This window comes from Platalea leucorodia (assembly GCF_965183815.1).
Source record: "Platalea leucorodia genome assembly, chromosome: 4".
NCBI classification, from domain to species: domain Eukaryota; kingdom Metazoa; phylum Chordata; class Aves; order Pelecaniformes; family Threskiornithidae; genus Platalea; species Platalea leucorodia.
In genome coordinates this window covers 76303385-76331227 of record NC_138826.1, presented here as the reverse complement: position 1 = coordinate 76331227, position 27843 = coordinate 76303385, and the positions used below count along the sequence as shown (strand labels likewise).

General features: G+C 36.1%; 1 protein-coding gene across 1 annotated transcript in view; it reads left to right on the top strand.

Annotated features, from left to right (window-relative positions):
* CFAP54 (cilia and flagella associated protein 54) overlaps positions 1 to 25502 on the top strand; it is a gene marked incomplete at both ends in the record, with an annotated part of 119345 nt that extends 93843 nt beyond the window's left edge. The window contains 16 exons of the mRNA XM_082311068.1: positions 966 to 1104; positions 2065 to 2222; positions 2420 to 2605; positions 3876 to 4002; positions 5321 to 5476; positions 6690 to 6798; positions 9325 to 9430; positions 10200 to 10295; positions 10810 to 10951; positions 13033 to 13233; positions 14494 to 14702; positions 17802 to 17987; positions 19348 to 19454; positions 20276 to 20465; positions 21815 to 21892; positions 25383 to 25502. Of these exons, the coding sequence (XP_082167194.1) occupies positions 966 to 1104; positions 2065 to 2222; positions 2420 to 2605; positions 3876 to 4002; positions 5321 to 5476; positions 6690 to 6798; positions 9325 to 9430; positions 10200 to 10295; positions 10810 to 10951; positions 13033 to 13233; positions 14494 to 14702; positions 17802 to 17987; positions 19348 to 19454; positions 20276 to 20465; positions 21815 to 21892; positions 25383 to 25502 (2310 nt within the window). The remainder of the gene's footprint in view (positions 1 to 965; positions 1105 to 2064; positions 2223 to 2419; positions 2606 to 3875; positions 4003 to 5320; positions 5477 to 6689; positions 6799 to 9324; positions 9431 to 10199; positions 10296 to 10809; positions 10952 to 13032; positions 13234 to 14493; positions 14703 to 17801; positions 17988 to 19347; positions 19455 to 20275; positions 20466 to 21814; positions 21893 to 25382) is intronic.
* Positions 25503 to 27843: the final 2341 nt, after the last annotated feature.

Genomic DNA, 27843 nt, shown 5'->3' with positions numbered 1-27843 from the left:
CTATCCTTTGGAAAGCCAGTGTACAAGACCTATTGGTAATACACCACACAGTCACTCTCAAGCACACAGCAAGTCAAACTGACTCACACGGACAGAGCAATTGAGCAGTGAGGCCAGATTTTCTAACATGCATAACAAGACTGGACTTTATTGCATGCAGTGTAATTTTTCTCCGTCTGTGTTGCGTATCAGGGTCTTCTGTCTTTCTGCACTTGCTCCTACATCTTCTTAGGACTGCCCTGTAGCTGTAACTGAGTTATGGCTATTTTTTTCCTCAATTGCATCAATGCAAGTCATTCATGATGATTTTTTGAATAAGTAAAACACAGGTGGTGCAGTGTTAATTTATTGCTTGCTAGAACAAATCTTTAGTATATGGACTGTAGAATTTTAGTAGTAGAAAGACTGTTTACAATATGTGAAGATGGCACAGGGAGTTGAGCTGAGAATTCTCCTAAACACTTCCAGTACTATATTACATTAATATTTGCTTCTAATCACCAGAAACACTAAAAACTAGAAATCAAAAAATAAAAATTTCTTTTTAATCACTAGTGAGGTACCAGAACTTGATATTGATCCTGCTCTACAATTAGACTGTTATGTGCCTTAGAGTTTTGTGTAATGTTCCTGTTTGAGAGGAATAAAGTCCAAACTATTAGAATTATTCTTCATGACACATACAGTATATGGATATATTTATGGACTCTCCCATAAAAGCTGGTTTAATTTCCATTTGTTACAATTGTTTTTTTTCCTATAGATCAAAAGTTAAATAATAATTGGACTCCTGTTGTTAAAAAATATGTGTCTACCTTTCAAATTAACTTCTGGTTATAATTATGTAATTATTTGTAATATATTTGTATTTGATTTATTTTAGACTGATGCTGCCCTGTTGCTTTGTTTGTAGTAAAGTAGTTGACCCAGAAAGTAACATTTCTCTTCCTTTTGGAAATTATTAGGACTCTCATGTTGAAGATGTTCGACTGCCTCACAGTATAACAGCACAAGATCATATGAGCGTACATCTGTGGCTAAGGTGTCGTACAATGTTAGTGACTGCACTAGTAACACAGATCCATGGCGTTGGTGATATGGAAGGTATTACCCTTTTTTGGTTTAGACTTTTGGAGTGCAATGGGCAAGTGAGCTTATTCAGACACCATTCTTATTCATAAGTAAAAAAGTATTAACATTAATTCTGGGGCTGTATTATTACTGAGCAATTATTTGTATTAAATTCATCCAATGTAAAAAGGAAAATGCATTTCTGAGTACAATCTTTCCCTAGAGCATGTAAACACAAAGCATTATATTAATGTTCATTTAATGATCATTATCTTTTGATAAATTACTTGTGTGTGAAAAAGTTTCAAATGTAGTGTAATTAAGTTAAATAGGTATGCTTGTTTTAAAAAAACACTGTTGCTGTGTACTTCTAGTTTTAAAAGTCTCAGAAGGTTTTTTTTTCACTTTTTATATCTCCAATAAATGAAATGTTCCTATATATCTCCTAAAAATGTTCCAGATTCTTTTTTTTTAAAGAATTTAAGTGAGATACTACAAAATACATCTATTGCAGTTTCATTATGAATAAAATGTTTTTCATTCCTTAGTTCTGTGAACAGAGTATAAACTCTGATGCTCACTTAAGTATCAAAATCACAGTCTAGGTCTGTAGCCAAACTCTTATTTAAGCTCTTCTGGATAATTCCCATGAAGGCTGTTACTATTTTGGAATGATAACTAAGATCAGATTTTTGAATATGTAGAATATGTTTTATGGGTGAGAATGAGCTCTGGTCATAAATAAATCTAATTATGTATGCTGGTGGCTTACATATAAAGAATATATTTGGATAAACTTAAACCAAGTGCAGTTTAAAAACTAAGTGGTTTTTCTTTCTTTTTAAAGTAAATTTGGCATAGAATCAATGAAATGGTAAATGTGGAATCTATAATGTCAGATTTTCTATAACATTTTAGTGTGGAATTAACTTCTTCAGAATGGTAAATTCTTTTCTATTGTATTTTTACTATTCATATATTCTCTTCTTTTAGAAAATGATGTGGCTGAACGCCTAAGTGTGATAAAAGAAGTAATACTAGAGGCAGAAGCCTTTGGTGATATTGAGACTCAGGCTGAAATGATGATGCAAGCTGCTATTCTTGACCTGCAAGAAAAACATCCCGTGGCAGGCATTAAACTTCTTTTTCAGGTTTGAGCACAAAGGAGAAACTGTTCACTTTTCTTTGATGCATTTTTCATGTAGTCAGAACAGCTGAAGCTAGCATTAAATAAGTTGAAATAGTGCTGCTAAAATAGATATTTTTTTTTCACTTTGTGTGATTTATCCTCATAAATAGACAGCAAAAGTAGTAACTACTTTGGTTTATGTTTTCTATGTCCAAACAGAATATCATCAGTTTACTCCAAGAGGATACATTTATTTCCCCTGCAGCTTCTTTGACTCTTGTGAAAAGTATGCTTCTGCTGGCAGACATATTAACACTGCAAACAGCAGAGGATACAGAACATTGCTCTTCTACAGTGGAACCATTAAACTTACTAATTTTGGCACATGAGCTTACCATTAAAGCAGTGAGTATATGTTGGTGATTTGGACAGCATTTGCAAATCCTTCTAACAATCATCTTAATTATCTATTCTGGAAGCTATTTTAACAATTTATTAAAAAGGGCTATTCCTATTAACTGATCACTTCAATTTTTCCCTAGATTACATAGTGTAAAAAAGTAATTAATCTTACCAAACTTATTTATGCATACTCATGTATGTAGTGTGGTATTTTCATACAATTTAAAAATTTTGAATACTTGCAAAATGTACATTCATTTGTGAAAATTGAAATAGGTAGTTTGACTTTTAAAGAGATGCGGAACACTCACTTTTCTCATTTGAACTGAGAGATATGTTTGTACTCAGCACCTCGGGGAGGATGTACATCTCATTAAATTTCTAACTCTTGAGCACCCAAGTTTAAGAATTTAGCTTTTTATCTTAAGTTAGAATATTTTGAATGAGAAAATCTATATAAAGTAGCATATTGTTTATGATGTTTCAGATTGACAGATTGTTAAAATCAGTATGAAGAAATAATTTCCAGGTAAAAATTTAAATAGGCAATTAAAAAAATAAATCTAAAGACATGAAACCTGTGAGATGAATGTATAGTAATAAAGCATTTACCTATTTGGTGATCCAAAAATAGATATGCATTTCTGCAGTCTCTACCTGTTCTTGATACAGTTTATAAAGAAAAGCTTTTTGGATCAAATTCTTCCCTCATATTTCCTAATACAGAAGTCTAATCCATTGAAATATTTGTTCCCCCAAGTAATAAAGAATCATATGAATCACTTCAGACTCAGACTTCTGCTTGTGAGAATTGCTAGCCTTCAAGAAACTTAACTGTTTACAGCATGTCCCCATCACCTTATTTCCATGAATGAAAAGTTTGACTGGTCCATACATGTTATTTTCTTTTCTGGCCTTTGTTGGATGTCAGATTTCTTTGTAGAAATTACAGTTTCTTTCTAGGGCTTGTGGTACTTGGGAGATCTATTTCTTAAAGACTGATTTGAGGAATTTTGCTTTCAGAAACCAAAGCCTAACATTAATAAATTTGATCAAGAGTTCATTGAAATTGTTCATTTGCTACCAAACTCCTCTGCAAAGAAGACAATCACAAACTGAAGCAAAGGAGTTTGGGAGTATCAAGCCCTTTTCTAGTCCTCTTTTACAACATACATTTGAGTTCCAGGGTTTTGCAATACCTAACTGACTTTTTCAACCTACTATTTAATTTGCTGTCTGCAAGTTGATTTTACAAAGCATATTCTTTTAATAGATTTTTGTTTGTGGAGAACCCATTGAATGGCAAATAGAAGACAGTACATTGACTTGCCTGGTCCTACCTACAAAAAATATCTACTTGCCACATATCAACTTGCTAGCCCAAGTCAAAATGAGAATCGGTAAGAAAAAATCCAAACCATTATTATTTTTAATTTTCATTCATATTTTATACAACAGCAGATAAACCAATGCATCAGAAGCGAATGTAGTAAATAAATTTTTTTCATATACAAATAAAATATTTTGAAAACCAACAATAGATGCCTGTTTGGCGCCACATAATGTGTATAAGCAAGGTACAATTCTTATGGGAACTATAATCAACAAAGGCTTAAATATTAATGTTATAGCTTGATGAAACTAATGGGAACTTCAATGTTTTAAATAGAAGTTAACAATACTTTTTCCAACTTCTGTACAAAGCATTCGTTCTGCGAAAACTTCCTGCATATGTTCCATCTCTCTGGAAGTAGTTATATGGGAACTAACTAATGATATCAAATCATATGGGATAATAGTGATAATTCTCTATTCCAATAAAATAAATAGTGTCATTGTTGTCACCCTTTAATTTAACAACTTTTCTTGATAAATTTTCTTTATATAGAAACTTGGAAATATGTGGAATAGTAACAGAAGATGACCTTTAAGATCTGTCTGAGAGAGATGTGTTGCTGTATAAGAAATGTAGGGAAAGGGATATTGTCTCCATGTTCCTTCTGCTAAACTTTATTTGGTGTACATCTGACTTACAATGGACTAGAAAATCCAGAAATCACTTACTGCACGTTGGTTTGCATTGTGGAGCAGCCTCAGAGTGTTCTGGATTCTTTTTCAAGACGATGTGCTCCAGGAGCACATCGGTGCACCCCAACCACTACTTTGTACTCAGTCCTTAGGACTAGAAGAGAGGTGGTCCAAAGTAAACACTCTGAAATGCATCTGCTATGACTGTCAGGTCTTCAACACCAGCCGATTTGCTCTAGAGATCCACTCTTATTGTGCTTTACTGCTTGTCAGTGCAGGCATGGCCAGACTCACTCATAGTAATGCCCATATTTGATCAGTTCCTGTTTCTGAATCCACATTTTTAGGAAGAGCCTATGAATATAGATGAATATTGGGGAGTACAGTATAAGAGGTATGCAATACATCAAAGAAGCCTTTAGAACTGGTTAGTACAAAAGGAATTTTGGAATTTGGAAATGCTCAGAGAGGTTTAGGTTTTGCCTACAACTGCCAGGTGAAATAAAGTTATGAAGTGGCTTACTGCTAGTCTTTCCACATAGTTTGTGAAAGGGTTGATTTTTGTAGCCTGAGCTTTTGGATGGCCTAGGTAAACCTCAATGGCATCATAAAGTAGTGAAACAACATTATACTTCTGTATTTATATCCATTAATCACTCTGATTTTTTTTTTTTTTTTTTTTCTTCTTAGGACACACATTAGCTGAAAAAGTAGCTTGTACACCTGCAAGAGGAGATCCACTGCAATGGCTACATGCTCTCAAACATTTAGAATCAGCATTGAAGCTTTGCAGAACATCTGCAACAAAAAAATTAGATATGGAAGCTGAACTTCTTTTTCAGATAGGTAAATAAAACACTTTGTACATCATGATTGCTTTCCTAGGCAGTTATGCATGTGGCCTCTCTTAAAATGGAGACATTTTACTGTAAAAATAGAACAGACTTGGATATTTCTCACCCTGTCTAGCTGCAGATCTCTCTCCTGTGTTTAGTGTCACATCAGCATAGTTCAGGATGCATTACACAAGAAATAATTTCAAAACTGCTGTAAAACTTTTCCCACCTCTATGTTATCAGGGATCAAAGGGTGTAGCCAATGAGATTAAGGACACTGTAGAAAGCTAATTAGCATCTTTGCATCAGTCTGAAGTACAGAAGATGAGAGGCTCAGAAAGCATTTCTAAATGATTTAACAAAGCTAATGAATTACACAGTATTTGCATGCGTTTGGATTTTAGTGGCATTATGTATTGCACCAGAAGGTGTTGGTTCGTTAAGATCCCAGCCAGAAAGGCACTCAGATGCTGTAAAGTATCTCTTAAAAATGCCATTTATTGGAGTTAACACTATAAAGAAAAAGAGGACAGCATAAATAATCTTATGTCCCTTCAGATGCTGAGAACCCCAAGTTATGCAGTATTGAATGGGCTTCCAATCAGGGTGTAACACAACATGCAGATCCTGTCTGTGGAAAGGTTGCCTCATTTTGCTCTTTTGAACTGTTAGAGGATTTTCTTAAAAGAAAACAATTCTATTCATCATTTCTACTGTCAAACAAAAAGCATATTCACATAAGAACTCCTTGCTGCACTTTTGCAGAAAGGGCAGGTGGTGTAATCACTGGTACTGAGAAGATGCTGCCAACAGGCTTTTCTGTTACAGCCCACGTGGCTGTATTTATCCTGTGGCTAAGGGATGTGCACAGCACAGTACAGGCCTGAAGGCCACGCTGTATTCACAGCATAGCGCAGCACAGAACAGGCCTGTGCCTGTGCATTAACTCCTCCACATACAATGGTCTTTTAGTTAGGATCACTACACGTTAGGAGACATTATGATTACAAAGTTTGATTATTTTAGCTACTCTATGAAGTAATTTGCTATACAAGCATTGTGCATTACATTTTAAATGAACTGGAAAAGATTTTGCTTATCAGGAAGACAATAGATAATGCACTATGTTGTTCAGCTTTCCTGGAGGGAAAAAAAGGTTGGGTCTTACAGAAAAAAAAAAAAAAAAAAATCTTGCAAATCTGCTTTCTATATTTCTTTCTTAGGTAAGGTAGAACACCAGATAACTGAAGCAGGCAATAACAAGTCATCTCGAGCTGTTGAAACCCTGTTGGAAGCTATAAAACTCAGCCAGCAGCATGACCAAAAATTTGAGTAAGAAACTAGCTATATAACTTTAAAAATTATTTTTAATCACACATGAATATAGTTTTTTGACAGTTTTCTGAGATTTGGTGTGGGACTTCTATTATGAAGCATCTTTTATGTTTTAGAGTTTTATTCTATTGCAGTATAGAAGAGCTACTGTATATTTATTCTCTTATTTAAAACAAACACTGAGAACATTTAAAAGCATATTTTGGAGTATACAAAGTTACAGCTTTCTGTTCTATTTCCAAATTTGTACCCTCCCTGTCAACACCAGGAACAGAGCTATCAATTAAACAGGGGTTTTATTCATATTTCAGAAGATGAGCTGTGGTCTGCCCCCTTCCAGATAATAGAAATCCAGCTTGAAAAGGTTAGCAGCCAGAAACAGTCAGAAGAACAGAGGCAGAAGGAGCATAGGAAATGTGTTTGCAACAGATATCAGGCCAGTGACTTTGGCATTAGTTATCAGCATGAAGATGCCTGAAGAGCTGAGCCAAGCCAGCCAATAAATTCTGTCAAGCAGCTCTGATACATTGGACTTTAGGTTTTTTTTAGTTTCTTGACCAGTCTTAATGAATAATGTGCCATGTCTGGTTACAGACAGTGTAAAGGCAGCAATTTAACTTGCTTGTTTGGGTATTCTGTTACTTAATGAACCAGAACTCTGAACACAGAAGCAGTAGCATAGTAATAAACCTCTACAAGCCATCAGCATGATGGAAGATAGTACAGAAATGGACTGTGGTGACGTTTTGCAAGTTTAATTTGCTACACTCTTATTTAATTTGCCTACTGTCTTTCTAAAAGAATGTACAGCAACATCGATGGACCTTGGCTTTCTTATTTTAGAGAACTAAACATCCTGAACACCTTTATACAAGCCCGCTGATATCTACGGGATTGTTTAATTAAAGTTGTTTCTTGATGCCTCAAATCCTTTTTTGTTAGCAAGACTAGAAAGTTACCTAAATTGTCACCAACTAAATGTAGAACTTGCCATCTTCCCACTTAGTTTGCCTTATCTTGAACTGTACAGCACTCTTTGACTTTTGTATTTTGCTTTACACAAATCATACAAAAGCTGGAATTTATTGTAGTATACAAATAGCCAACTCTGTGCAATATGACTGTGTCCAGAATAGTAACTGCATGAGCTGGAGTTTGTTGCTATGCTTAGGAAAGCTAATTTATAGGGGAGATCTGGAGAGATCTACAGAGTCAGGAGGAACCTGCATAAAAAGACTGTTATAAATCTATAGAGAATAGAAATGTTGGAGAAGTTCTCTAGATATAGTGATTTTCAGCAGGTCGAGGGGAATAATTCTGCCCCTCTACTCTGCTCTGGTGAAATCCCACCTGGAGCACCGCATCCAGCTCTGGAGTCCTCAGTATAGGAAAAACATGGACCTGTTGGAGTGGGTCCAGAGGAAGGCCACAAAAATGATCAGAGGGATGGAACACCTCCCCTATGAAGAAAGACTGAGAGAGTTGGTGGTGTTCAGCCTGAAGAAGAGAAGGCTCCAGGGACATCTTATTGCAGCCTTTCAGTACTTAAAGGGGGCTTATAAGAAAGATGAGGACAGACTTTTTAGTAGGGCTTGTAGCAGTAGGACAAGGGGTAATGGTTTTAAACCAAAAGAGGGTAGATTTAGACTAGATATAAGGAAGAAATTTTTTACAATGAGGGTGGTGAAACACTGGAAAGGGTTGCCCAGAGAGGCTGTAGATGTCCCATACCTGGAAACATTCAAAGTCAGGTTGGATGGGGCTCTGAGCAACCTGATCTAGTTAAAGATGTCCCTGCTCATTGCAGGGGGGGTTGGACTAGATGACCTTTAAAGGTCCCTTCCAACCCAAACCATTCTATGATTCTATGAGCCTAGGATTTTTGCCTGGTTTAGGATACTACTGTAAAAATAACTGAAAGGACAAGGAAATATAGGACGAGAAAAGGAATTGGTGAGCACAGTCTGTCTGAAGATGTAGAGTATTCTAGTACAGAACTCAGAACTGAGAAGGTTCCTCAGCCAAGCCCAATAAGGAAACGAAAGACTGTTTTGGTCACTGTGGGTATTTTTGCTGATTCTTGGAAGAGTTTGACTGAAGACCCATATCCAAATTCAGCCACCCATGTTTCAGGACAACGGATATATGCCTTAATTTGAGGAAGGAAGAGGAACCCATACAGATTCTGTACAGAAAGATCACTTCCCTTGCAGAATTACAGTTTTCTTAATAAATATTTGCAATTTATTTATGGAATATTTGTTGCACATAATGCAAATTATATTTGACATACCCTTAAATCAATGTGTTATTTGTTAAGCATACCATAGGGATGTTTTAGGTTTACTAAGACTTTAAAACAGGATCACATGGCTTTCTGAAAGAAGATGATACACTTTAAGTAGATGATGAATGATTTATTTGGTGAGGCTGTCTGGCTAGTCTTATGCAGGAGTCAGATTGTATCATTGTAATGCTTACTTTGATAGTAACATTGATTGATCTGTGTGTTGTTTCTTACAGGTTAATAAGAAGATCATACCTTGAAATAGCACTATTATATTTGCATTTTGCCACAAATAATGAGGATGTGTCACAGACAGATAAGAAGGTGCCTTCCAAATCAAACGTATGTTTTCTATCTTTTGGGTAGTGGCCTCTTCAATGCAGGAAATATATTTCTGTTAGAACATTGTGCACCTTGCCAGACTATTACTTACAGTGACTTATAAATTGTACTGACACTGAAAATCCTACTAGAAAAATCACACAAAGAAATCATATAGTACAGCAGTAGAATTTTATCTTGTTTGATGTTATTTCTCATGTTTATTGCATTGAATGATAACATTTAAAATGTTTTTCTGTATAAAATAGGAAGAAACAGAACCAACAGTGTTTTCATTTCTGATTATGTACTAATTAATTTGTACCTTGCAAAGAAAATGGAACATTCAAACCTGGTTTTTAAGTGGTAGTATTTATACTTTACCAGATTTCAATTTTTCAGTACAAATATGAGCGACAGCATGAGAAATATAAAGGCTTTAACCACATTAAAGTGGCTACAAGCCATAGATTCAAAGTGTAATTTGTAACATAGGAGAAAAGAGGTAATTAAGATTCCTGAAAATGGAAAATTCTAGCAAAATTCTATACAGTAGTGACTGTAATATGAGCTGCTCTGAGAAAATTTTTACAGGAGCAGCCCATTAGTATGCTCTGGATATTTTTTTTCAGTTTTAGCAATTAATCCATGGATTTACAATCAATGCTGATTTTTACAACTTGCAAATAAAACAATAATTCTGTAAGTAGGAGGACTTTTTTCTGTCTTTCAAGTATATTTTACCATAATACATTTAGAATCCTAATTATGAACTGGTGTATAATTTTAGACCTCTCCTGGAGAACTCTCTTCTTCTCCTGAGGAAGCTCGGAAATCAGAAGGCTACAAAGTACGAGCCTGGATTGCAATAAGAGCAGCTACACAGGTTGGTGCAATATTCTGAAGAGGTAATTTTTTGGTTTTTGTAATTTCATCTTATGCTACTTACACAAGCAAACAAGACAATGCAAACAAGACAAGAATTAAGGTTTCCTGAAATTTCTGGCATGGGTCTTACTTGACAAAATTAAAATAGACACTGTCTGAGTAGTGCGTTTAATCTCTCTCGGACAGATCTGACTTTGTTTACCTCAACTTTGATTCAGTGCAAATAAAACAGCACACTGCCTGATATGTATTTGACATGTGGGTAGACATCAGTGGCATCCAGGTGAGGATATCTGATTTGAAATCACTTATGTAGTAATTAAGCTGTCAGCAGTAATGATTTGTTTAAGTATAGTATGTACCATATGCCAGAGAGAAATATTTTCCTGACTTTTAAAAATAGGGTATGTTGAGTAATTAATTTTTTGTCATCATCTTGCTAGTCTCAGATGTTAAAATCTGTATAAATATTGTAGTGAACTGGTTCTGAATAAAAGAAATATGATTTTTAGGTCAGTGAAGCTGTGCTTGCTTCTCAGCTCTTAATTGGAATGAAGAGTGTTAAAGAACACAGCATGAAGGATGCAGTGAAACAGAAAATCCCAGAATTTGCTTCCATGGATCTTCTTGCTTCATACAGAGATTTCTTATCTGGTATTCCTTTATACCTAGTAATATTAGAACATTAAATAACTAATAAAGTATATATGCCATGTAATCTAGTAATACATTTAATATCTAATTTTCATTTGTGAAAAATTATAAGTCAAATTTGGAAAGTAAATCCAAATCCTTGTCCTGCATAGCAGTACAAAATATTGAGTAGACCTAATGGATCTTTAAATATCAGCCTGTGCATGTGTTTAATAGGTTAAGAAAAACTGCATTGTTCACATATTGTGGCTCAGAAAGACAGAGTGCACGTACTGCCATACTCTTAGAAAAACAGATAGATCTGTGTCACAGGACTTCCCCACACTTCTCAAGTAGGTCTTGGTCCCCCTATCAGTCATCACTGCTTTTTTTTCAAACACTGATTTAGAACAGATTTTTTTCCCTAGGTATATTAGCTTTTCCTTGGAGATTTTCAGTTTTTCTTTTGATTTTGCAAAGACAAGTTGGTGTTGAATAGCTTGTCTCTCCCTGCCTGCCCGCCTCCCCCCCAAAAAAAAACCCAAACACCAAAACCAATAAAACCAAATTCTTGCAAAGTTATCTGCCTAGGTACTGTATTCTAAGAGTCAAAGTCATTATAATAAAAAAATTTTCACTGTCTTTCCAGTCCATAGAGATGCTTCCATTAGCTTGGTAGAACTTTGCCTTTGCCTGGTTTATTTCCAACATCTGCATGTATTTTACAGCTAATGGAGTTGATGAAATGGAAATTTTTGATTTAAAAAAAATCAGGATAATGGTTGCCAGATGTTATATAAACACTAAGGCAAAATATCTGTATTTATTTTTAAATTGGGGACCATTAATTTAGTGATAAAATTTTGGTTCAGTGGGTTAATTTCAATCATCCCAAGTGACTCACAAAGACTGAATTGCTCTGACTGATAGTTGCTGGCAAAGCTGAGCAATGTCTACTTACTGTACAGTGTTTAAACATATATGTTTTGATTGGTTTAAGAAAACAAGTGTTGTATGCTAAGACCTTCCATCAATCTGATTGTTTTGTACTAGCCCCATTTGCTTATAATTACAGATAATTTTTTCTTTTAGCAAATGCAGCAGGTGTTTCTCCTGATAGTTCTGTTAGGCATTACAAAGAAGAATAGAAAATGTAGAAAAGCAATAGTATGCCAAAATATATAAAGGTAAATTGAAATGGAAATGATTGGCACAGCATACTAAATATTTTCTGTAAAACCATTAGTGAAACACATTGTTTAAGTTTCATCTATAAACAATGTAGCCATTTTAACTAAATTCTGTTTTTACAATTGACAGTGAAGTATCAGAAATAATGGAGACATTCAGATTTTGTAGAAGCACCCATAATTATTTTCTGGAAGTTTACTATTAGGAATTACTGTAACATAACGTTTGTTCAATTTGGAGTGAGAAACAGAGCAGAAGAATTGTGTAGGCTTTTGAGAGCGCCATGTACTAATACAATGAAAAAAAATTGAATATAAGCAGTGATATAGTGATAACTGTACTGATATTTTTTTCCTCTTTTTGCATAACTTTTAGGCAGCACCAAAAAAAAAAAGATCTTTTTAGTCCATAGTCAAGAGCACATTTCATTGATAATATGCTTAATACCTAAAAGGGACTGGACTGAATCTAACGGTAAACATTTCAGTGTACATAACTCTTCTGAGTTCAGGTCAATGTAACCGGGAAGTTCAAGTCCTGTAGTTATGACTGATGACTGCTAGTATTGTTTCCCTTTAGTAAATATCTGCTATTGAAGATATATATTGAACATATAGAAGTAATGGTTTTATATTTAAATTCAGAGAGAGGGTGCACCTTGCTCTCTGCCCCTTTTAGCTTCTTGCAAGGACCAGTCAGATTCCTGGCCATGATCTAAGAAATAGGTTCCTTATTAGTTCAACTCATATTAAAGCAGAATAGAAAGAATTTTCCTGTTATGAAAAACATAACCAGGTTCACAAGTTACATTTTTAGTTACAGATTAGTCAATTCCAACACAATGCAGAAGTTAATTTTGAATTGCAACCATTCACTTAATGTGTATTGTTGAACTGTTATTGGATTTGCAGAAGGATACAATGTTGTCTCTGAAAGCCCCACAGCATCTTCTACTGAAAACAAACAAATCATACAAGTCAAGCAGAGCCAAAGTGAAGGAACAGAAAATCTTGCCACAAAGGCCAGCCAGAAGAAAGAGGCAATAACTTGGGTTCACTTAATTCGTTACCACAGTTATTTAAAAAGACTTTATAACACAAACCTTCTATTTGGTATGAATTTTTTCTTCCTTCTAGAAAACTGCCATACGTGAGAGATTGTTCTTGGGGGCCAAGAGTGTCAGATTCTAAGGCCATCAGCTGAGATAGATAGTCTCATTTTGAGTTCCTTTAAATTGTATAAATGTGAAAAAATCTTCATTGAAATGAAGATTTATGTTCAGTTTACGAAGTTGTAAGTGAAGATAACATGACCTTTTTTTCATCATTATTCATATGCCTTCATGACACCAGGAAAAGCATCCCTCAAAACTTAATTGCTCTTACTAGATCTGAAGGTTTTTTTTAAAAAATTCATAATCTATATTTATTTTTAGTTCTAGGTACATCAGACAAGTCACATCAGAAATAAACCTGTTCAGTTTGGGGGCTTGTTTGTGAGAATTGAGTGTAGTGTAAATGGGAAGACTGAGCATTATTGAATGTGTTTTGACCAAACCCCCAGATGTTACATACATACTTGGTTTATTTCACTGTAAACAAAAGATGGTAATAGATAGGACCTTTCAAACAGAGTAAGAATCCATTAATTTCAGAGCCCTAATACTATGCATCTACATCTGATGGCCAGCTGCTGGATATATAAGTGACAACCTGACAGGTGAGAATAGAACTAGATTGTTCATGTAGGTGCTGCCTAGAGAGAGATCTAGCAACTCTGAAAATAATAATTTCAGAGAGGGTTGGTTTTTTTCCTTGCAGCACTAAATGAAGGGAAAGTATTCTACCTCACCCCAGAACTATAAGGACAGTAAGGTATCTACAAGTAGGTGTCAAAATGTGCATGTATATCTCAGCTGTAGTTACCGATGATGGAGCCTAGGTAGTGACTCAGCTGATCAGCCACTAGCTGTCTAAATTAGAGTCTTAAGAGCTCTTAGAGCTTCTTTGGACTGTACTGAATAAATAAGCTTTTATTCTAGTGGGTGCTTAGACATCTAGTGAACATAATGATGCTTACATATTTAAATTTAAGTACCGAAACCTCAGAACTGCACCTCCCATTTTATGCTCCTTTATAAGGTCTAGACAGAGCTTGTTTCATTATCGGATCTCCAGTGAAAAATTGCAATACAAATAGCATAACCTAGTAATATTTAAGGACAATCAGTATAATTGTTGGAAATGCATTTATTTGATATTGAATCGATTTACATATTTTACTATATTTTCAAAATTTATAAATATTGAGTAGCTGTAGAAACTTTATTTTTTAACGGCAAATGATGATGTAATAAAACTCTCTTTTCAAAGCTGCCCCTAACTCAGGACGTGGATCATTTTCTGCAGGAGATGGACACTTTAGTTCTGGTTTTGACACAGGGATTGTTCTACGCATAGCAGAAATGCACTCCTTTCTTAAAAAACATTTGTTTGAATATTCAATGTGTTGTCTTGAGAATTTCCCAGAAGAGCTACATGATGTAGAATTGCCACTTGGTAGGCCAGCTGATTCTTCAAAGGTACTTATTTTCTTTCTGATGTTTCAAAAATATGTATTATAATTGCATTTCACTCAGATTCTTGCTAGTTCCAATGGTGATATTTCTGAGAGCACTATAGAAGAATGAAATTCATTATGCAGAGGATCAGTGCAAAACCAAAATCCTGGCCAAGCAGTGAAGGACATAGTTAACAAATGCAAATATCCTTGTTATTCATTCATGCAAAAATGATCTCTATCCCATGCCCAGTGTATTTAGACCCTAGAAGATGAAGCAGAATGATATTTAAGAAAATTTCATTATTAGTTAATTCAGTTGGCTGTGTTATTTTGTTGGACTGAGGCTTTTAATCTTGTAGATCTCCATGTTTCATACCACAAATGTCCTGATGTTTGCTTTGTAATTTGTATGTACAAGCCTGTATATTGTTAATTCGGTCTATAATAAAAACATGATTTTCAAAAAATATATTTTCTCAAAATTTGCTGAAGGCCTTGTGTGCCAATTTTTTTCACTGCTTATCAGCTAGCTAGAAAATCAGTCTTTTCAAGTCTCTGGCTTGCGAACAGCCTATTTGAGCTTTCAAATGTAGGCAGCTCAGACTATATTACTCAGAGAAACCTTGAACTGGAATTCCAGAGTCTATGCTGACCATGGCATATGTATTGAATATTGAGTAGTAAAAGTCTTTGAAGATTCAATGTAAAAATAATTGTCTTCAAAGTTTCTCCATCCCACTTCTCACATTAATAATTATCCTAATACTAAAAAATTAAAATGGCAGGTTACTCTCTATGCTTTATTTCTTACCTATTCTGTTCAGTATTAGATAGAGACAGGGGAGCCTTGAGGAGTGAGAACTTGTTATCTTATAAAAATGAATTAAAATACTTTTGTGAGAGTAGCTCTTCTAGAGTTGGTGAACTTTCTGCAGTGTTGGACAGCATATCATTACTCATTTCCCAACAAAGAGCTGACTGTGCCACTGAATAAATTGTAAATATATGCTATGTGACATTTATAACGGCCATCATATATCAAAAATTATTTTACTCTGTCTGCTCTTCTTTTGACATAATTAGTATTACACTGTCCTAGAATAATAAGCTTCAGAGCTCACTGTCATGTTCGTGACAGGTGCAAGCTGCATAATCATGTGTTAGCTTCACTGTTGTAGACAGCTAACAAGCATAAAGCTCTTACTTTTTTTAATTCTAAGCTTCATTGATTTTTATCACAACATCTTTTGAAGCGTTAACTATTCAGAAGGCTGTGTAAGTTATCTTAAAAAAATGTTACTGTAATTTGATACTGGGATTTTTAACAGTACAAATAGCTATAAGTTTTGAAGGAATGATTTTTATGTACAAGGTTGTTTCACTTACATGTGTCTTTGTAATTCTGTTTTTGACTCTTGAAGTTTTTTGCAGCTCTGCTGAACAAAGCATCCAAATTACATTAAGGCTATAATTAAAATTGTGTGCCCTGTTACATTTTGCATACTTGTTTTTTATTGCCCTCCATGATAGTATGTAGGATTGGAAACACTTAACTGAGACAGTTTGTTGTTTTCGGGCTTTTGAGAAAGTTGAATAGATAAATATTTATGTGTGTAATCCAGCAACTCTCCAGTTTGACAAAAGCAGTGGTAATATCCTTCCTCAGAAAGATTCAATATGATGTAAATAACAAAAGATGCAGTTCAGTGAAAAAGAAAACATACCACACGTTTTAGAAAGAAATATATATTGTAAAATGGACTTTTAAGACCTCTCCTTCAGGGGCACAGCATAAATTAGGTTGTTCCAACCTCCATATATGTGTGTTTTCATAATTTTATTCACTCTCCATGCTAGCAGGATAGTGGGTGATTCATTGCCAAGACTAAAGTCTAAGATCCCGAACGTAGAAGATCCTTGTAGTAGGTGGGTGATCCATGCACACCTCATGGCATACCATGAGTTATGGCCCCTGTTATTGCTGCCTTAGTGTTTAGAGCCTACGTGGCATGGATCATCCCCACGCCATACTGAAGGCATATCCATATGCTGGAATGCATGAATTCAGCACGCATGACTTGATTTTTATCTTCACTTCTGCTATATTTTGATGCGGGATGGGAACTGGCTTTGTGAAGTAAGATTATGCCACTGTGAAAAATCCATCTTCTTCGCACCTGGATTTACTTCCCTGTATCGGTCATGAGCTGCATTTTCTGAAAATAAAGTGGGTAAAATTCTCAAATTTTTTTCAGCAATGAACATTCAAAATTTAAAAAGAACTAACTCCCCAGGCAGCTGTTTTCAGTGTCCACATTTTGGAATCAATGATGGAGACACTAACAACCTTTTCAAATAGCTGCAGCATTCCCCCAAAATGCCACTGTTTGGCTTCCTCTGTTCTTTGCAGATCTGCATAACACTTTAAAAAGTAGAAATGCTATGGCACTGTTCAGCCTTTAAATAAAATATTCTACAATTTTAAAAAAGGCTTTTATTCATGAATGAATGTTGGTTGACAGTATTCCTCCATTGCTTCCCTGGTAAATGACAGTCAAACTGTATGTGATGAACAGCCTGCTAATGTTCCATATATATTTTAGTAAATACGATATATGACAAATCCTCACAAATTAAGTGACTGAATTTTCAGTAGGTATCACCCTTTGTTAGTTGCACAGCTAATGTGAAAACAAATAGGTAAACATAAATAAAGCCTTAGTCTAGCATTCAGATTACTATTTTAATTATTAATATGTATTGCAGACAAATTACTTTTTCAGCACTAAATTTTGTACGGTCAGCATGTCAAATAATATCTTTTAGAAAAAACCATAACGACATAAGGAAGATAAGTCAAATGTAACAATCATTGTTACTGCAGGTGTCTCTAAGTCAGCCAAGAGGTCCTTTGCATTACCTTTAGAAATGCCTTATCATATGAACTTCGAAAAGACTTAACTTAGTAAAACAGACACCTTTTAAAATTACCCATTTATCTAAATAAGCATATATTTATGCAGGAGTGAAAATCATACCAATTCTAGAAGACACTAGATTATAAGAGATTTTGCATGTTACACTAGAAAAAATAAAATTTAAAATTTTTGTGTTTCAGATGTCTCTTGAAATTACTGGAATTACATCAGAGATGTCACGTGTGAGAATAGCTTCTCCGGTTTCTGTCATCGCAGAAACAGACAGTCAGATGGAAAGTAGGGCAGCAAATGCTTCAAATAAGGAAATTAACATTCAGTGGTACATTCCTTCTCTGGCAAAGCCATCAAACCATACAGAGACTAAGGTAAAACTATACCAAAGCAGTTCCTTAGGTATTGGAACAAATTAAGTCTTATTTCCAATGAATATTTGTGTTATGACTGATTTTAATTGAGTTATACATATGCTGACTGGCAAGCTGGACAGCAGGGTGCTATATATTTACTCTGCCACAAACCTGCTATGCAGGACAAACAGAATGCCCTGACAGTTTTTTGGTGGCAGGCCAAAGACAGACTTTGTTGACCATATAGAGCTTCCAGGCCATGTTGTATTCATGCCTTTTGCAGGTCCTTGATGTCTTCAAGACCTCCACTCTGGTAAGTTTGGTTAGAGTTAACCAATACATTCAAACAATAGTGTTTGGTGAGAGGCTGTCGGAAAAGCAAATATACACATATACAGGGAAAATGGGATTTTGTAAACCTCATTTCCCTAAGAAATCAGACTAAACATGAAAATTGAGAGAGATTGGAGGGTTGCAGGAAAGCAAGAGACTAGGACATGGAATTTGTTTTATTTTTAAACAAGGGAACAGTGTGTAGGTAAAATTTCTGCTACTGCAATAGAAATCCATGATCTCCAAACTTTTTGGCATAACAGATCACTGCCAAAATTTCTACTAGACCCTTTTCATCTCTATTAGTAAGCTGATAGAAGCCCTGTGAAGTTAGTGCAAATAATGTACTTTTCAATACAGTTTTGCAGGTTACTTTAGCATGACCTTACAGATCATTAGAGATCCAAAGACAACTCTGGAAAATGACTAATATAGGAATGCCATATTCTTGACATTATCCATATAGTCAAAATATTCAGCCACCACTAGGAAGCATATTTTCAATCACAATAGCAAATTAATTCAGTGAAAGATGAGAATGTTCTATTTCATTTTCTTATGCTCTTATATTGATAGAGCTTTATTAGATTGGTGAGTTACGTGCACTTCATGGATTTAAAACTAGTATGATGACAGCCATGCACAAGACCGTATAGCAAATGTAACTAATTACATAGGGCCTTTGGAAATTCAGTAAAAGCTCTCTGTTCAGCCTAGCTGAAGTTGGAACTTCGGAGATGAGCATAAGTGGGATTGATTGACTAGGATCAAGACAAGACTGGGATTTTGATGGTGACTCTATATGGTATAATTAATTTTCAAACCCGTATAAATTATGTCCATAATCAAATTGCTTTAACATATTTTAAAATGAGGATAGTACAAATTCATATGAGGCCACACTCCTCCCTTTTTTGAAAGTCAGTTATCTACCTCTTCATCAGTACCTTGTATTTGATCGTTATTATAATCTAGCATCACTGAACTAGCTCAGGTCTACTATACCATACTGCATTATGGCTTACCTATTCCATCTCTTTTACAGGTTTTGCTGCTTTATGCTTATAACACAAAGCCCGTCAAGATCAGCAACATCAAGATTTTCAGTTCAATGTCTGTTTTTTCAGGCCACTTGTGGATTCCGTTGGCTAGGTAAATAATTACTGACTTTATCCTGTTATTTCATGCTATATTAAAGATCACTCAACCATTTAGGATGAGAGAAAATAAAGTGCAAAATATCAAAGAGCTGTAAGTCTTTAAAAGCATTCATTTTCGCTTTTCAGAGATGTTTCTCTATTAAAACCGTAAGATGTTGTACACAGGGTTGAACTCATGCAAACATATGCCTTTTCAGTACATTAGCATTTTAGTTTTGATTCTTAAAGAACTGAGTAACACATGCTAATTATATTACACTGGCATAGCAACATAAGAAAACGCTAGCAGATCTAAGAAGAAGCAGTCCCATTCTCTCACTGGATCAGCTACTATCCCATATTACAACTCTGAGCGTGCAAGAATTTTTCTCAGTTGTAGCTCCAGACTCAACCCTTCATTTTAGATCCTATGGCATTTTTCATTACTTCTTCATTGTCATTCATCTAGCCCCAGAATTTCTGGAACTGCTGAGCAGTGGAGGGGAAGGAATAACGGGCTAAGAAGAGTTGCAGCCCTTGCCACCCAGCTTGCCAGTCCACCTTGTGCTGGTTGGATGAGAAAATCTTTCCATAGAGAGGCATACTTAAAATGCTTCTTCTTACCATTTTTAATGCAAAAAGCTAATGCATTCCGTATTTCCATTTTCTTTAACGGATAATTTCTTTTTGTAAAATTATGAGATCAGTCTTGAAATGAAAGAAAATGTAGAACCTAATCAAGATGTAATAAAAGCTAGGTCAGTTCAATTATAACATGGAAAAAACAAATATTGTTTTATACCATCAACAATGAAAAATCTTGTGTTCTTTCAGAATTGTTTCTTTACGGGAGAAATTATCTAATCTGAAGGAGCAAGTTGAGATGTTGATGCAAAGTTCTAAAAGCTTGTGTTCAGCTTCAGAACCTACAAGTTTTCTTGAACAAAGTGAAACCTTGAAAATAATTCCTTCAAAAAAACCCATAATGAATGTTGCAAAAGTGCATCTTGATGAAAAAACAGAAGTAAGTGAGAACAGTTCTGCTCTTAAATATGTCTGACAGTCTTTCATTTGAGATGTCTGTTTTGGGGAAATAAATGACAGGTAACTTGGAAGGCAGACATAAAAGATTAAACTTCCCTTACCCCTTTCAAGAAATGTTGAAATATTTTCACTTTTCATTTAATATTTAACTTTTTCTTTTCCTTATATATTGCTTGTCACTTTACAAAAATATCAGACATCTTCAACTTTCCACTTGAAAATAAAGACTACATCTTCAGGTACATAGATTTGAAAATTGATGCCTAATTTATAGTAATCTACATCTGAAAATGCTTGGCATAGTGTTAAATTAGCATGGTGATCAACCCAAAAGTGCTTTTTAAAAATCAGTTACACATCTTCAATGCAAAATGGGCAGTGATTGTTTCTGAAATAAGAACCTTCTAATAATGTTATTGAGAGAGGACTAAAACTGGCAGTGAATTTATTTTCATTTTCTCTGTGCCACCTTCCTCTCTTCTTTTTATTAGCAAGGCTGAATATGGTCTGCAACCAAATAACTCCCCCCACATAAACACACAAAAGAGATAATTTCAGAATTTTCTATGTGGTCTGTTTGAGATAATGTCATTGGAATGGAATGTTGCCACAGCATAACTGCTGCTTGATAAATGCCAAGGCAAAATAAATGTTTATTTTCAAAGTGGGAGACATTTATCATGTGACAGGATTCTCTTTATATCTATTATATGAAATGATTAATGATGTAGAGGCTGTCATTTTGTCTCATGGATGCTGTGAAACAGTGACAATTGTGCGCTGTGCCTTTATTGCGAGGCTGTATTTTGACCAGCTTGGAGAACAAATGATGTTTTGGCCAATCACAGTGCTTTCAGGAGGGTAGGCAGAGCTGTCCTTTAGTGGGTGTTTCTGAATACCTGAAGGGTTTTGCTCAAACTTTCATTAATAAATGTCAGTAATTGGAAAAACAACGTTTAGAATACTAAGATTAACATGCCATGCATTATACATGTATAAATATCATCTTGTCAGAGTGTTTGTTTAGAATGTCTTCAGTAAACACGTAGCAAAAGTATGCTTGCTCGCTGGATTTAATACCTGAGCCAGGGGCAATTTTGCCTCAGTAGAAACTGCAAGGTTTGGGCACTTGTGTTTGTACAGCAAACACAACTATTTGTGTGTAGAAAATTTATATTCATCAGCTGAGGTTTATATTGCTGTGAATTCAACTAGAATAACCTAAAACTTGATTGTTCTGAAAAATTTTGTAAATCCAAGCCATCTATTTGTTTATCAGAGGAGACTGATACTACAGCATTAGTGGTTTTCTTTGTTTTATACCGCTAGGAAATGGCTAAAAGGTGTTTATCTGAAGTTAAAGCACTGCTGTCTGTTGTTCCAGCTCTGTCCTTGCCATTAACTGAGGTATGTGGTTCTCATTAATAGTAAAAATCTGTTTTCTAAAAGAAAACAATTGTTCAGTTAAACTGAAACATGGATTATACCACTAAGTATCTTCCTGTTTTTTTCTTACACATTGTTGGGCTTTCTGTTTGGGTTTTATTTTTCCATCTTTACAAATAAAATACAAATGTGCACGATTACAAACTGTGCATATGTTCATTGTTCATTAGGATCACCTTTTTGTACATACAAAAATGTATTAAAAATTAATCTCACTCACAATGGGTTCATCAGGTTTATCCAGCATTCTCTGGTCACTGTTTACACAGACTCCACTGAATTTCCATGATGCAATTGCCAAATGCAATTTCCTTCCATCCCTGTGTTTTTACAGTTATTCAGGCTTTCCTTCTGTTTTCTCTAGCTTTCTCTGCCTTGCCCATGACATGTTCTGAGAGACAGCGTGCCATTTTTTTGTCCATGCTGTTGTAGTCAGTATCCCAGAGGATACAATGGGAGCTGGCCCATAGTGGGCAGCAGTACTGTTCAGTTTTCTCAGCCACCCTAGGGGGATCAGGAGAGGACCACAGCTGCCAGTGCTCAAGGAATTCCAAGGAAGATTTTGGAATCCACCATAACATATCAACCCCCCTACTAATCCACAAAAATCTTCCCTGTAACTGTTCGCAGTGGAATGATAATAGATAAGGCATCCACTGTGCTCTTCTTTTCCAGCCAGGTAGCTCTTGCTACCAGAAGAGAATCCCAAGTTTTACCTGGGAACAGTTTGGCTAGTGGCCTATTACAGAAGCGAGAGTCTGTAATGGTGTGTGTCCTGTGCATCCTGCGCTCTGCTACCTAGGAGCACATGCTTCCCTTTTATACCTATTGCACCATTCTTGCCACCCCTTGTTATCCGTCCTGAAGGTCTCTCTAATGACTCCAAGACCTTCATATCACTCACTCTCACGGTCCCACTGAAATATCTTCCATGGTAGAGAGATTTGACAGATACCTAGGGAAAGGTAGAGCCGGGCTTTCTTAGAATCACGTGGACCTCCTGGACCTGTTTTAAATTCTTGTGAACGCCTCTTCACATTGCCTGCTTCTGGGGACTGAGAAAATCTGTTGTACAAGCAGGTTTGAGAGCAGATGCAGTGGTGCACTTGGCTTTTGCGCTTTGGCTCTAGCCAGAAACCAGGGCTTTCTTCCTGTGCAGACCGCTGCTTGTTCTTTGTGCCTTTATAAGCAGAGATGCCTGCATATTTTATGGCTGAATATTGATATATATATGATCATAAATTGGGAAAATGAAATATGTTTGTGCATGCGTGCATATACAATGTTTTCCAACTGCATGAGATTCAACAAGGCTCAGTGCTGGGTCCTGCACTTGGCTCACAACAACCCCATGCAACGCTACAGGCTTGGGGAGGAGTGGCTGGAGAGCTGCCTGGCTGAAAAGGACCTGGGGGTGTTGGTTGACAGCCGCCTGAACATGAGCCAGCAGTGTGCCCAGGTGGCCAAGAAGGCCAATGGCATCCTGGCTTGTATCAGGAATAGTGCGGCCAGCAGGATCAGGGAAGTGATAGTGCCCCTGTACTCGGCACTGGTGAGGCCGCACCTCAGGTACTGTGTTCAGTTTTGGGCCCCTCACTACAAGAAGGACATCGAGGTGCTGGAGCGTGTCCAAAGAAGGGCAATGAAGTTGCTGAAGGGTCTGGAGCACAAGTCTTATGAGGAGCGGCTGAGGGAGCTGGGGTTGTTTAGCCTGGAGAAGAGGAGGCTGAGGGGAGACCTTACTGCTCTCTACAACTACCTGAAAGGAGGCTGTAGCGAAGTCTCTTCTCCCAAGTAACAAGAGATAGGACGAGAGGAAATGGCCTCAAGTTGCGCCAGGGCAGGTTTAGGTTGGATGTTAGGAAAAACGTCTTCACTGAAAGGGTAGTCAGGCAGTGGCACAGGCTGCCCAGGGAAGTGGTTGAGTCCCCATCCCTGGAGGTATTTAAAAGACGGGTAGATGTGGTGCTTAGGGACATGGTTTAGTGGTGGACTTGGCAGTGGTAGATTAACGGTTGGACTTGATGATCTTAAGGGTCTTTTCCAACCTTAACGATTCTATGATTCTATGATTCTACTTGTGGGTCTACGACGAAAGTGAGGGAGCAGATTTAGTGTTGTCCTTCCAGTAAGAATATGTTAACTGCTCTGTTTTATTCTGGCTAAATGCCACAACAAGCTAAAATATTCCAACAGGTGGAACAATGGGCTTTTCATCACAAGGTTTCAGACAGAGACTTCAAACTAAAATCCTATTAGATATGGCAGATTTGGTTGAGCAAGGGAAGCCTAACCTTCGAGATGCTGAGTATCTTCATTCTTCTCAGAAGCCAACAGAAGTTGTAGAGTGCTCAGCACTTCTTTATGTATAGCACATTTCTAAGTAGTATTTCCAAATTTTCAAATAAGTTTTATGTGTGTATTACCCAGTCTTCTTTGCTAGAGGCAGAAAGCTCAGTGGGATGATGTATACCATAGGGTAGTACATTCCCTTTGTTTTCAAGCATGCAGGAGAACGCAACAGATGATACATTGCTTATACGTAGTTTTACATCATTTTTTACCCAGCACACACTTTTTTTGTTGCTCGTTTTCATGTGAATTAATTGGATGAAGTCAGTGCTAATTTGTGGTGTTTGTTTTCTCATTCTTTGAGCTGTCACAGTTTAACTCCTATCATGTTTCCAGCTTCTCTTCTTTGATTCTCTTCTTTCTGTTCATGTGTCCTATGGTGCTTTTGATTCAGCACTGAATTATATTTCTAAGTGGAAAAAGTGCATTTTTATTGAATTATTAATTTTAAATTATTTGACTGTTCATGTTTTAAGAATAAAATTGATCAGCTGGCTTATTCTTAAAGCTATTTAATGAATAACTATGTTCTTGAGGAAGATAGTAAAGCACAGTGTTTGGGAGTTTCAATCTTAAAAGTAAATTTATAAACAAAATAGTTGCACTAAAACTTAACCTCCCTAGATAGCCTGTTCCAAGCTTCTCTTCCTTTAGTTAGTTTTTCTTAATATCTAAATCAGCTACATAGTTCTCCATGTCCAACGGACATACAAACCAGTTTATCATTGCCCTCTGTTTCACCTTTTGCAGTTAGCTCAATTCTTTCAACTTTTCATCTTGGGAAAAGCCTTCCAAATTACTAATCATTCTTGTTGCTTTTGTCTGATATCTTCATTTACCTGCAGATGGTCAGGATAAACTTTGGGAGCAAGACTGTTCACAGAAATTTCCTCCCCTTAATCCTGTTTTACTAGTTTCCTGCAAGAGCTGTCATTAACCACAAATTTATATTGAGGCAATGAGTATTTCTAACTTATTCCTTGGTTGTAGGTCAGCAATCTGGCTTTAATTTAGTTTTATTTGTATATATGTACTTTTTGGTACCTATAAGCTTAATAAAGTTATTTATTGGGTATTTTTTTTTTTGCTGTTCTTTCAGATCCCATTTGATGTTACTTTGCAATCAATAGCAAGTTTGGAAGAGATGTTTGATCCTGCCAATGGATGTATAATAACTGAAGACAGTCTTTTCAATTGGATCATTTCTCTGTTTCACTAAATTATATTTTTGCAATAACTTAATCAGTTGCTGAGTGCTATAGATTTAGACTTAAGTTCTGGTGTTAATGAAACAACCTCATTAATCACACCAGGATTTGGCTCCTAATGGGTTTCATAATTTTCATTTTTAGCTTATTTCTAATTATTTATAAATTAATAGTTTTTAAAATTCAAATACATTTTTAGGAATTAAGTGTATTAAAAGTAGTTTCTTAATAAAAGGATTAAAAATTTGATTTATTCAATCATCTATAATTAAGTGGGTTTGTTGGGGGTTCTCTAGCTTTTCAATAATTTCTTATTGTTTAGAAAAGCTGAATGGGCTTGTAGCCTTCTAGCATCTGCTAATAAATACTGCTTTTTCCCTGAAGTTTTATTCTCATCAGTAATTTTTTAATTCCTTTTGCAGTTATCAAAAGTTGGTTTTATTTTTGAGGTTGAGATTTTTTTTGGCCAAAAATCATCACTGAGTTTGTTCTTTTACACTCTATTTGGAAACCAGCATTTCAAACTTTTCTATCTTTTGTTAAAGAAAAACATATCTGTACTGGTTTTGGCTGGGATAGAGTTAATTTTCTCCATAGTAGCTGGTACGGGGCTGTGTTTTGGATTTGTGCTGAAAACAGGGTTGATAACACAGGGATGTGTTAGTTACTGCTGAGCAGTGCTCACACAGAGCCAAGGCCTTTGCTGCTTCTCACCCCACCCCACCAGCGAGGAGGCTGGGGGGGCACAGGAAGCTGGGAGGGGACACAGCTGGGACAGCTGACCCCAACTGACCAAAGGGATATCCCACACCATATGACGTCATGCTCAGCATGTAAAGCTGGGGGAAGAAGAAGGAAGGCAGGGGGACGTTCGGAGTGATGGCGTTTGTCTTCCCAAGTAACCGTTACGCGTGATGGAGCCCTGCTTTCCTGGAGCTGGCTGAACACCTGCCTGCCCATGGGAAGCAGTGAATGAATTCCTTGTTTTGCTTTGCTCGTGTGCGTGGCTTTTGCTTTACCTATTAAACTGTCTTTATCTCAACCCACGAGTTTTCTCACTTTTACTCTTCCAATTCTCTCCCCCATCCCACCGGGGGGGAGTGAGCGAGCGGCTGGGTGGTGCTTAGTTGCTGGCTGGGGTTAAACTACAACAGGAAGAAAGCTCATATCTAAATGTCTGTGGTAATTGCACAGAAAAAAAAAAAAAGTATAAAGTTAATTGCAAAGTAAATTGCTTCTTGTTTTATGTATTATAGTAGTTTGGGTGGGTTTTTCCTTACCATTGAATGCAGACTAAGGCTTTCAATATGTGAGACTAGAATAAATTTGTGTCAGGACCATGCTCAATTAAGTTTCTATAGAATACTTGTCTGTGTCACTGTCTCCAAAATTAAAAAGGAAGAGGGGAGAGGCATCTTCTTTGATATCACAGTCTGAAGTGTAAGGGAGGGCCCTCCTGCTATGTGAAGGTCTGCTCCATGACCTGCCCCGTCCAACACCGCCAAAGGGCTACTTACCGCCTTGATGGCTTTGAACCACTGGCATGTTTATCAATTCTTTTAAAATCTTAACTGAAATATTTCTCCATTCCACATGTGGGAAAGGAATAGATAGCATTTCCCTATCTGACAAGTCCTGGGACAGGGCATGTGGAGGAGAGAGAGAGAGAGAGAGAGAGCACCGCAGGGACAAATTGAAAGGATTCTGAAATGAATGACATTTTACCCTCAGTGCATCCCCTGGATGAGGGACAAGAAGGATCCTACAGGGAACTAAAGAACAGTAAAAAGAGGTTGGGGTTTTTTTTTTTTTAATTCCTTTGGTATTGTCTGTTCTGTGAACTGAATGAAGTAAGTGTCCTGAGAGCAAAAACAGCTTCTGGCCCTGTAATTAATAACTGCATCATCAAGAATGTGCTAGGGCTCAAACTGGAATTGAACAGGGAGCTTAGCATTGACAGGTCTGAATGGGTTTTAGAACACTTCATTTTTCAAATACTGTTTCAATACAGTTTTAAGTTATATAGCTGCCTTGATAGAGAGTTGTATATTCAAGGCATTCACGGGATTTGTCTCATGCCTACCAATATATAGCAATCTGAAATTATTTCTGCTTAAATTAATTTTATGATGTGGAAATTAGTAATTTCACACAGATTTATTCCATTGTATGTGACTGGTTTTTAAATTCCTCTACAGCTCCAACTCACGCTCATTTTTTGTTTGGCCTAAGTATTTAACCAGTCTTTGGATGACACCAATCTAACAAAATAATCCTAGTAATTAGCCTCACTGTGCCTCAGTTTCTTTATCTGAAGATAACAGTAATCCCCTCATCAGTAAGGGATTTGAA